At 40.5% G+C, this 12,107-nt stretch overlaps 1 protein-coding gene across 2 annotated transcripts in view; it reads right to left on the reverse strand.

Moving 5' to 3' along the window:
* LOC139165543 (bactericidal permeability-increasing protein-like) overlaps nt 1–10,948 on the reverse strand; it is a 33,544-nt gene extending 22,596 nt beyond the window's left edge. Inside the window, exons 1-3 of one of the 2 annotated variants that reach the window (XM_070748727.1) lie at nt 10,757–10,948; nt 6,298–6,412; nt 1,069–1,197 (exon numbers count right to left, since the gene is read on the reverse strand). In XM_070748727.1, the coding sequence (XP_070604828.1) occupies nt 1,069–1,197; nt 6,298–6,412; nt 10,757–10,874 (362 nt within the window). In that variant the 5' untranslated portion in view covers nt 10,875–10,948. The remainder of the gene's footprint in view (nt 1–1,068; nt 1,198–6,297; nt 6,413–10,756) is intronic. The other variant, XM_070748728.1, reaches the window with a different exon arrangement.
* Between the last annotated feature and the right edge of the window lie 1,159 nt (nt 10,949–12,107).

Raw genomic sequence — 12,107 nt, forward strand, 5'->3', positions numbered from 1 at the left:
CAACTGGTAAATAAATTTGCCCAGTTGCTTGGATGGGTCATTGGGGATCCCAAGCTCATGGAAGCTAGGTGGGAGTCTTTCTGAACCAACATAAAAAGTTTGCATTCTACTTTAATTTTAATAAAGGCAGATAAAATTATTCTAAAATGTGTAGATTCCTGATACCAGACAATGGCTGCCTGAGATAATTAATTAATTAATTAATTAATTAATTAATTAATTAATTAATTAATTAATTAATTAATTAATTAATTAATTAATTAATTAATTAATTAATTAATTAATTAATTAATTAATTAATTAATTAATTAATTAATTAATTAATAAATAATTAATTAATTAATTAATTAATTAATTAATTAATTAATTAGATTTGTATGCCGCCCCTCTCCGGAGACTCGGAGTGGCTCACAACAGCAAAACAGTACAAATCCATGATGATGATGATAATACCAACAACAACAACAGCAACAACAACAGCAACAACAACAACAGCAACAACAGCAACAACATAGTTGGAAGGGACCTTGGAGGTCTTCTAGTCCAACTCTTGGAGGTCTTCTAGTCCAACTCTCTGCTTAGGCAGGAAACCCTAAACTACTTCAGACAGATGGTTATCCAACATCTTCTTAAAAACTTCCAACTTCTGGAGGCAAGCAGTTCCACTGATTAATTGTGGAAATTTCTCCTTAGTTCTAAGTTGTTTCTCTCCTTGTTTAGTTTCCACCCATTTCTTCTTGTTCTACCCTCTTCTTTGTGGCAACCCCTGAGATACTGAAACACTGCCATCATGTCTCCTCTGGTCCTTCTTTTCATCAAACTAGCCATGCCCAGTCCCTGCAACCCGTTCTTCATATGTTTCAGCCTCCAGTCCCCTAAGCCACAGGGTTGTGAGGTTCACATGATGCCCAAGAGGCCAGCCATGGTGGCCACAGAATGAACTTCCTGTTTTGAGATGCTACAGTTACTTCTGCCCTGAAACAAGAGGAGTTAATGGCCTTCTAACACTTAGCCAATGTGAGAAGCAACTTCGAAGACACGGAAAAGTGAGGAGCAGGTGAGACTCACAGCCAACGTTTCTTCAGCTCCCAAAGGCCGGTGATTTCAGCCAAAGCATTGCTGACGGAGACCCTCAGGCCCTGGCCCGGCATGGGCTCAATCGTGGTGTGGAACAGCTCGAACCTGCGAATGTTCAGGCTACAAACAAGGAAAAGAAAAAGCTTTTGAGTTGTTGAGTCAAGTGCCTGCGCTCAGTTTTGCCCTCAAAGTGTCCAACCAGGTCGGTTCAATTGTTAATTGTCTGTTACAAGCAATTTGCTACATTTTGTTAGGTGTCAATCAGAGGCGGATTCTCGTGACTGCCACTACGGGTGTGCTGCGTGTGTAGGTTTGCTTCTACTGCATGTGTACGCATGTCCCAGCATGCACAGGAAGCAAAATCTTGCAAGGGGACACACGTGCGTGTGAGATTTTGGTAATCTTTTTGCTTCTGTGCATGCGCAGAAGCAAAAAGTTGCTGAAATCTCACTCACATCCCCTCGCGAAATTTGCTTCCTGCCCATGCACTGAGACAAAATCTGGCTGGGACGCATGGGCGCACAAGCAGGAGAAGCAAAGTTGTGAGCCCATCTCAACTTCTGCTACCGTTATGGTGTCCTTTACTGTTCCAGTAGCAGCCCTATACTGGTGTCAATGTCAGAATCTCTGCATGCATATAATTTGTTAGATACAGTGGTACCTCTACCTAAGAATGCCTCTACTTAAGAACTTTTCTGGATAAGAACTGGGTGTTGAAGATTTTTTTGCCTCTTCTCAAGAACCATTTTCTACTTAAGAACCTGAGCCTGCAAAAATTTCTCAGGAAATTTGAGAGCGGCACGAAGTCCCGGCCAGTTTCCTGCCATTCCCCCTTTAATCCCGGCCATCTCGGACTTTTCTGGGCTGCCAGAGGAGCCTTTCAGTGGCGCTTAAGGAGGCTTTGGCAGCCCAGAGTGAAGGGAGCATTTTCCTTTCTCTGGGCGCTTGGAGAGAGAATAAACCTCAGAGAAAAGAAACACTCCCTTCGCTCTGGGCAGCGACTCTCTCCTCCTCTTCTTCCTCCTTCCCTCCCACCCAAATTCCAAGCTTTTATTTCTTTCCTAAAGGGTTTGCACGCATTATGTGCTTTTACATTTATTCCTATGGGAAAAATTGCTTCTACTTACAACCTTTTCTACTTAAGAACCTGGTCATGGAACGAATTAAGTTTGTAAGTAGTGGTACCACTGTATATGCTTCAAAACAAAGTTTGAAACCAGGAAATGGAGTACTGTATTTTTCAGAGAATAAGACACACCAGAGTATAAGATGCACCTTAGCTTTAGTGGAGAAAAATAGGGTGGGGTGGGGGGAATCTACCTACCAGGAATTCATCTGGCTTGCATACTTAGTCTGGTCAGCACATCAATTTGTTTGTTTGTCTGTTATTTGTTTGTTTGTTTATTCATTCATTCATTCATTCATTCGTTGATTTATTGATTGATTTATATGCTGCTCATTCCAAAGCAGACTCAGAGCAGCTAACAAGAGGGATGAATACAATAATACTAAAATACAATCAAATACATAATAAAATCAATAATATAATAACAATAGCATCCTAAAAAGAGCCATACACACATAGCAATCAATCTATCCCCTTATGGGGATAGCAATGGAAACAAGCATGCAAAGGCTTAAGAGCTGGAAAAAACTTTAGACTAGCAATGAAAACCAGCTTGTAAGCCAGGAAGATCTTTACCACCTCATTAGGGCTGGAAAATAAAAGCTTTGAAAAAATTACATTTGGAGTATAAGACACACCCACATTTTCAGCTTCTTTAGGGGGAGACAGGTGCATCTTATACTCTGAAAAATACGGTAATACATCCAGCAGTTCTAGAAGGAATTTCAAGTTGACCAAGAGGTTTTGTCTCTTAACGGAGTCTTCCTCAAGGAAGACAAGCAGGACTCACTGTGGGGCTCTGGGCTTGGGGAGTGGTCTTTGACTTATGACCACAACTGACTTCAAAAATTTGGTTGTTTTTTTTCTTTTTTTCTGGGTATAAATTTTTATTTTTCTCCACCATAAAATAAAACAATACATATTTACAAACACTAAAACAATACTTATAATCAAACATATATAAAATGTTTCTTTTCTATGTTAAACCTTCAATTTCCCCCCAAAAAATTTGGTTGTTAAGTGAAACATTTGTTTCACTTAACAAGTGTTTGCCCCATTTTAGGGCCTTTCTTGCTAAAATTGTTGAGTCGTCACATTTGTTAAGTTAGTAAAACAGATGTCCCAAAGGTGCTTTTTCAGGAGGTAACTGGACATAAGAACCTAAGAAGAGCCCTGCTGAATCAGGCCAAAGCCCATTGAGTCCAGCATTCTGTGTCCCCCAATGTCCCCCCCAATTGTCCATGGGGCTCTTGAGCAGAAGGAGAAGCCAACCCCCCTTTCCCTTGACCCCCAACAAATGGGACCCAAGGGAATCCTGCCTGCCTCAACCAACACAGAGGCGGCACTTGGACATCTGTTTCAATAACCACCTATGATACACTTGGCATCCATGAATCTGTCTAATCCTGCCTAGACTTTCCAGGTTTTTTTCTTTGAAGAAGTTTCACTTTCATTGCAAGAAGCTTCTTCAGTTCTGACTAAATGGTGGAGAATGGAAGGATTTATACTCCTTGCAGACAAACTGGTCGTTTGCATCCTTTGAGAGGGTCATTGAGGCCACTTGGAGGCCACTTGAGTGGTGCAAATGGACGTGGGGCCTTCTCCACACCCATTTGCATGAAAATATCTGCAGAAAACTGCAGCCAAGAAGGCTTCATACCCATTTGCACCACTGAGGACACAGACAAATCTCCAATGTTTATTTGTTTGTTGGTTTATCAAACTTGTACAAGATAGCAGGTATAGGTATAAACATAAACATATACAATTCAGGTGCATCTTATACTTTGAATGCAGCTTTTTGGGGGGAAGCTTTTCCCCCCAGCCCTAACTAGGTACTAATGGCTTTCCCAGCACTTACCTTGCGGGCTCTTTCATTGTTACTGTCTGTGAAGAATGTTTTCCAGGCCCTGGGTCTTTGCAATGAGGTTTTTTCATTGCTCTAACTTGCTCCAAATAAGTTTCCTTCCAGCCCTAACCAGGTGCTAACGGTGTTCCCTGCTCTTACTGGCTTGCGAGCTCTTTCATTGTTACTCTCTGCTAGGAAGGCAAAGCCCTCTCTTTGCAGGGGTTTTCCCCCATTGTTCTAACTTGCTCCAAATGTTTCTTTCCAGCCCTAACCAGGTGCTAACAATGTTCCCAGCTCTTAGTGGCTTGCAAGCTCTTTCATTGTTACTCTCTCTGAATAAGGTTTTGAGAGCATATGCACCAAGACAAATTCCTTATGTCTCCAATCACACTTGGCCAATAAAGTATTCTCTTCTCTCCTCTCCTCTCCTCTCCTCTCCTATTCTATTCTATTCTATGCCTAACCAGGGGATAAAATAATGTGCTGAAACTAACCAGACTAAGGATGCTAACCAGATGAATATCTGGTGAGCAGATTTTTCCCTATTTTCCTCCCCAAAGTCTAAGGTCTTATACTCTGGTGCATCTTATACTCTGAAGAATACAGTAAGTACAGATAAGTGAAGACAGGGGTGGTAGGCACACTGGTACGTTTTTGCACGCCCCTTACAGACCTCTTAGGAATGGGGCAAGGTCGACTGTAGATAGTCTAAGGTTAAAGTTTTTGGGTTTTGGGGAAGAAACTACAGAGTTTCAAATGAGAAGCCTATCCAGAATGCCAAAATCTTGTAAAACCACAGGAAATGTTTTATCTTTCTGGTGAGCAAAATTCCCAATAAAATGCAAACACACAGCCTCTAAAAAGCTTCAAGTCTGCCAAATAGATAGAACATAATTTCTGTGGTGGCTTGGCATTCCAAAGTTTGGATTTGATCTCCAGAAGATCCCGCACCATCTTTCCCTGGAAATCGGGCTCGTCCAGCTGTTCTGCTCTTGCAATGGAAAGGAAGATCCAGAAGTTTGGTTCTTTGCTTTGTCAAGCATATATAATATTATAGAAAAAAGTATAAACATGATTAGGAATACATAAAATGTATAAACTTGGTTATGAGTACATGAGATGGTTACAAATACATGGGGACACTAGGACAGGGACGGTAGGCACACTGGTGCGCTTATGCACGCCCCTTACAGACCTCTTAGGAATGGGGTGAAGTCAACGGTAGACAGTCTAAGGTTGAAGTTCTGGTGGATTGGAGAAGAAACCACAGAGTTGGTTAATGCATAACAGGCATTGACCCCCTCTGTTGCTGAAATCGTATTTTCTGCAATTGAGTTTGGAGCAGTTTATATTAACTTTGTATCTATTGTGTGCTCATGTATTGTTGAAGCTGAAGTATTCATTGACAGGTAGGACACAGTTGTAGATAATTTTATGTACTGCGCTTAGGTCAGACCGAAGACGGCATAGCTCTAAATTGTCTAAGCCCAAAATTTCAAATCTTGTGGCTGAAATTATTCTGTTGCAAACAGAAGAGTGGAGAACTCTTCTTGTGAAATATTTCTGGACTCTCTCGATTGTAATAATGTCTGATATGTAGTGCAGGTTCCAGACAGGTGAGCTGTATTCATGAATTGGTCTAGCAAATGTTTTGTATGCTCCAGTTAGTAGTGTAATATTGCCAGAGAAGAAGCTACGCAATATTAGATTAACAATTCTTAGTGCTTTTTTGGCAATGTTGTTACAGGGGGCTCTGGCACTTAGGTCATTAGATATGGTCCTTGACAGTGTGAGGGCCATCTACATAGTTGTATCCCATAATCTTGTATTTTGTGTTCTGATTCTTTTTGCCAATGTGTAAGACAGAGCATTTATTGGCTGAGATTTGAAGTTGCCATGTGTCTGACCATTCTGACACATGGTGAAGGTCTTTTTGAAGGGTAGCAGTATTTGTTGGTGGTGTTAAATAATCTAATATTGTCAGCAAAAAGACAGAGCATTTGTTGGTTGAGATTTGAAGTAGCCAATTGTTTGACCATTCTGACATATAGTCAAGGTCTTTTTGAAGGGTAGCAGCAATGCTGGTGGTCTAAAAGGATGCAAATGTCCAGCTATCTGCAAGGAGTATAAATCCTTCCATTCCCCACCATTCAGTCAGAACTTAAGCATCTGTTACCGCATTTAGAAGCCCCGAGAGACTCCTCTGGACACCCCAAGTCTTAAAAGTCAAAAGAAACAGACTCACTTGTAGAACCTGTAGTTGACGTTTCCAATCACTTTAACTCTGTAGGTGCCAGAGAATTCGGGTATGGTGATGGTAGGCAAGTCCTTACGCAAGGTTGCGACTCCTTCTTGGCATGCTGAAACAAAGTGGATAATGTGTGGGTTTGTGGTTTTTTTAATTTTACTCCTTTATCACTTCCTCATTCTTTGCAGCAGCTGCCAAAAAGCCAGCACAGTTCTAAGCTGCATTAACAGAGGGAGAGAATCAAGATCACGCGAAGTGTTAATGCCACTTTATAAGGCCTTGGTAAGGCCACACTTTGAATCTTGCATACGGTTTTGGTCACCATGATGCAGAAAGGATGTAGAGACTCTAGAAAGAGGGCAGAGAAGAGCGACAAAGAGGATTAGGGGACTGGAGGCTAAAACAAGAATGATTGCAGGAACTGGGCATGGCTAGTTTAATGAAAAGAAAGACCAGGGGAGACATGATAGCAGCCTTCCAATATCTCATGGGCTGCCACAAAGGAGAGGGAGTCAACCTATTCACCAAAACACCTGAGGGTAGAAAAAGAAGCAATGGGTAGAAATTAAACAAGGAAAGAAGCAACTTAGAACTAAGGAGAAATTTCCTGACAGTGAGAACAGAAGTTGCCTCCATAAGTTGTGAATCTCCAACACCGGAAGTTTTTAAGCAGATGTTGGATAACCATCTGTCTGAAGTAGTTGTAGGGTTTCCTGCCTAAGCAGGGGGTTGGACTAGAAGACCTCCAAAGTCCCTCCCAAGTATGTTATTATTATTATTAAGAGAAGAGAGGAGAAGAGAGGAGAACAAAGACTGGGCTCTTACTCCTAAAACCACTCATCTAGCAGTGCTGCTCCAACCCCCCCAGTGGCTGTAAAGTAACCTAGCAGTCATATCTAAAACCTTCAACCCCCCCCATTGGCTGCAAAGGAACCCAGCAGGATTATTAAGACTCTCCCCAGCAACTATGCCAATCAAGAAGAAACCCCAAGTAAATAATTCTGATAACTTCAATAACATTTGCTTTATATGCAACAACTCTATCAATATACAAGAAGGATTTACAAAATGTCACTCCTGCAAAAAATCAGCTCACCATACCTGCCTTAACATAAATAAACATGTCACCACTTTTCTTCAAGATAATCCTTCATTCTACTATTTCTGCCCATCTTGTACTCCCAAACCAGACTCCTTCAGCAATTTGTCTGATGAAATCCTAACAGCAGTCTCTAAAACTCAACAATCATACACAGAAAGCATGGAACCACAGCTTGCCTCCATAGAAAAAAACATCCAAGATCTGATAAACGCTAAAACACCAAAAGAAGTACCCTACACCACTCCACCACCACCACTTTATACTCCACCTAGGCCACCACAACCTCGACCTCTAAACCCAACTACAGACATCCCCACCCTAGTTAAAGATACCATGGAGCATGAACAAAAGCATCAGAACGCCATCCTATTTGGCCTGAAGGAAAATGGGGAAACAGATTTAACAAATATACGTAATATCATCCGCAACCAGGGTCCTCAAACCATTGCCCCTGATGACATCTTAGAGGTCACTAGTAGCGGCCCTGTACTGAGGTACAATGATGGATCAAAGGCTCCCCGATTTTGCAGAATAGTCTGCCAAAGTGAAACTACCAAACAACATTTCATCAAGACCATGAACACCATCGCCAGAAATAATGTCAAATACAACAAACTCAGATCCAGACCAGATCTAACTCTACTTCAACACATCCGCTCTCATGAACTATGGGCCGAACTTGCAGGAACTGGGTATGTCTAAGTTTAATGAAAAGAAAGACTAGGGGAGACATGATAGCAGCCTTCCAATCTCTCAGGGGCTGCCACAAAAAAGAAGGAGTCAAGCTATTCTCCAAAGAATATGAAAGTAGAACAAGGTTGCGTGCAGTAACCCAGCTCAGTCATTTTTCAAAGAATTGATAATAATAATAATAATAATAATAATAATAATAATAATAATAATAATAATTTATTAGATCTGTATGCCATTTGATGCTGCAAACCCTCTTGAAAAGTCAGGATCAGTGCAGGAATATTGTTTTTTAACCATTTCCTAACCACAAGCCAGTTTTACTCAGATTCATGGGGATTTAGAACACAGAATAACAGAGTTGGGAGGGACCTTGGAGATCTACTAGTCCAACCCTCTGCCCGCGGCAGGAGATCCTACACCATTCCAGACAAAAGGGAGTCACCCCCTCTGTTTTACCTTGCACCCCGCCCATTGCCCAATGGTTGACTGTAGGGCAGTGCGGATTTCCAGGGGGCCATGAAAGGAAATATAAATGCAAAATGTTGGAAATGAAATGTAATGAAGAAGTAGGCACTTTCTTTCACTTGTGGTGGACTTGTCCCAAAATGAAAGGATTTTGGAGAGTAATCCACAAGTGGCTGTCTGAGATAATGAAAGAAGAAATAGAATTCACCCTGGAATGTATGCTGTTAGGAATCTGGAAAAAAAATACCCCAAAAGAAAGCTTAGAACTACGTCACTTTAAACACAATCTAAGCATAGCCCATAAAATCATCTGCTACAATGTCCTTCCTGTCAACAACTACTTCAGCTTAAACCACAACAACACACGAGCACACGACGGATATAAACTCAAAGTAAACTGCTCCAAACTCGACTGCAGGAAATACGACTTTAGTAACTGAGTAGTTAATGCATGGAACTCACTGACAGACTCTGTAGTATCATCCCCTAACCCCCAATACTTCACCCTTAGACTCTCTACTGTGACCTCTCCCAATTCCTAAGAGGTCAGTAAGGGGCGTGCATAAGTGCACCAGCGTGCCTTCCGTCCTCTGTCCTAATGTTTCTGTCTTACTAGTATCATGTATATAAACACTGTTATATCTTTGTATACTACCAATATGTACTTTACAAAATAAATAAATACTAACATACTACTAGAACACAGTACCTAATGACGCATATAATAACAGTAGCAAGAATATCGTACGCTCAATTTTGGAAACACAAAACGATTCCGCCAGAAAATAATACTCTAGACAAAATCTATAAAAGTGCAGAAATGAATACAATGACGATTGAAATTAAGGGAACAGGTGATTCTGAATATTATGAGACGTGGAACAACTTGACAGTGAATAGAAACAAGGTATTCTGATAAAATGTGCAAGGGCATACAAAAACTAAGAAATAAATCAATATGAAATAGAGTGTATATAACTATACTGCTCAAAAAAATAAAGGGAACACTTAAACAACACAGTAAAACTCCGAGTAAATCAAACTTGTGTGAAATCAACCTGTCCACTTAGGAAGCAACACTGATTGACAATCAATTTAATTTTGTTGTCAGCAAATTCCACTTTGTACAGAACAAAGGATTCAATGAGAATATTTCATTCATTTAGATCTAGGATGTGTTATTTGAGTGTTTCCTTTGTTTTTTTGAGCAGTGTATAATCGAATATTGTAGTGTAAGAAATATAAGGCAATGGGAATTGATCTGTCAAAAAAATTATAATGATGTTTTTCTTTTTAATTTGCAAAATCAATAAATTATATATAATCACATAGAAACATAGAAGATTGATGGCAGAAAAAGACTTCCTGGTCCATCTAGTCTGCCCTTCTACTATTTCTGGTATTTTATCTTAGGATGGATCTATGTTTATCCCAGGCATGTTTAAATTCAGTCACTGTGGATTTTCCAACCACGTCTGCTAGAAGTTTGTTCCAAGGATCTACTACTCTTTCAGTAAAATAATATTTTCTCATGTTGCTTTTAATCTTTCCCCCAACTCACTTCAGATTGTGTCCCCTTGTTCTTGTGTTCACTTTCCTATTAAAAACACTTCCCTCCTGAACCTTATTTAACCCTTTAACATATTTAAATGTTTCGATCATGTCCCCCCTTTTCCTTCTTTCCTCCAGACTCTACAGATTGAGTTCATTGAGTCTTTCCCGATAAGTTTTATGCTTAAGACCTTCCACCATTCTTGTAGCCCGTCTTTGGACCCCTTCAATTTTGTCAATATCTTTTTGTAGGTGAGGTCTCCAGAACTGAACACAGTATTATTCCAAATGGGGTCTCACCAGCACTCTATACAGCGGGATCACAATCTCCCTCTTCCTGCTTGTTATACTTCTAGCTATGCAGCCAAGCATTCTACTTGCTTTCCTTACCGCCTGACCGCACTGTTCACCTGTTTTCAGAAATCACGACCCCTAAATCCTTCTCTTCTGAAGTTTTTGCTAACACATGTTTTTGCTGAATTTGAAAATTAGGGGAGACTAGGAGAGATCTATTTCAGCCTTGTTCTGCCTTCATCAGCTAGCCATACCCTTACTGGGACTTGAATTTGCAGCCTTTATATATATATTTCAAGGAATATATATATATATATATATATATTAAGGAAAGGCCAGTCCGGTACCTACCATAATCCAATCCTTTCTTGGTGATTCTGCCTGCAAATCCTGGGTTTACACCTTTGGACAAGGACGCTAAGCAGCAAAGCCAAAACACCAGGAGGCTGATTTTGGGCATCTTCCACATTTCCAAACTCCTGGAAGACCTTCTGCTCAGACTAGGCTGGGTGTTTGCAGACTTTGCAGCTGGGAGCTCCTGGTGCAGAGAACGAGGAAGCGAAAAGGAATAAATGTGCTTTGAGAAAAAGCAGGAAGCTGCATTCTCGTTCAGGAAAGAGGCCTTCCCAGGCTGACCCGTTCGATTTGGAGTGGGGTTTCCCCCAGGAAATTCTTCAGATGGTGACAATGTCCAGTGGCTGCTTGGACTTTGTCCAATGTCCAAGAGCTTGGACTTTGCAAGCCCGTGACTCACCACAGAGATTATGGCTTTGATGCTCAGGTGACATCGGTTGGGCAGAAAGCAAACATCGGAGCATTGTTTAGAATGGAATGAAATGGAATGGAATAGAATAGAATAGAATCCATTTTGGAATGTGTAACATATAAATAAATAAATAAATAAATAAATAAATAAATAAATACATACATACATACATACATACATACATACATACATACATACATACAAATAGAATAGAACAGAACAGAACAGAACAGAACAGAACAGAATAGTGAAGTTGGAAGGGACCTTGGAGGTCCTCTAGTCCAACCCCCTGCTTAAACAGGAAACCCTACACTACTTCAGACAGATGGTTATCCAACATCTGCTTAAAAACTTCCAGCATCCACAACTTCTGGAGGCAACTTCTGTTCCACTGATCAACTGTTCTGAATGTCAGGAAATTTCTCCTTAGTTCTAAGTTGCTTCTCTCCTTGTTTAGTTTCCACCCATTGCTTAGGTTGACTCCCTCTTCTTTGGGGCAACTCCTGAGATAGTAGAACACTGCTATCGTGTCTCCCCTGGTCCTTCTTTTCATTAAACTAGCCATGGCCAGTTCTTGTAACTGTTCTTCATATGTTTTAGCCTCCAAACCCCTAATCATCTTTGTCTGTCTGTCTGTCTGTCTGTCTGTCTGTCTGTCTGTCTGTCTGTCTGTCTGTCTGTCTGTCTGTCTGTCTGTCTGTCTATCTATCTATCTATCTATCTATCTATCTATCTATCTATCTATCTATCTATCTATCTATCTATCTATTTCTATGCCGCCCCTCTCTGAAGACTCACAACACATAAAAACAGTAAATTACAATAGCATTAATCCAATTAAATTAAAAATTAAATAGCTATCTAAAATCCCAAATATTAAAATCATTCACACCCATTTGTGCAACGATCATATAAACAGTGGGGGCAGTGTGAATC

The sequence above is a fragment of the Erythrolamprus reginae genome, chromosome 3 (genome assembly GCF_031021105.1).
Source record: "Erythrolamprus reginae isolate rEryReg1 chromosome 3, rEryReg1.hap1, whole genome shotgun sequence".
In the NCBI taxonomy this organism is placed as follows: Eukaryota; Metazoa; Chordata; class Lepidosauria; order Squamata; family Dipsadidae; genus Erythrolamprus; species Erythrolamprus reginae.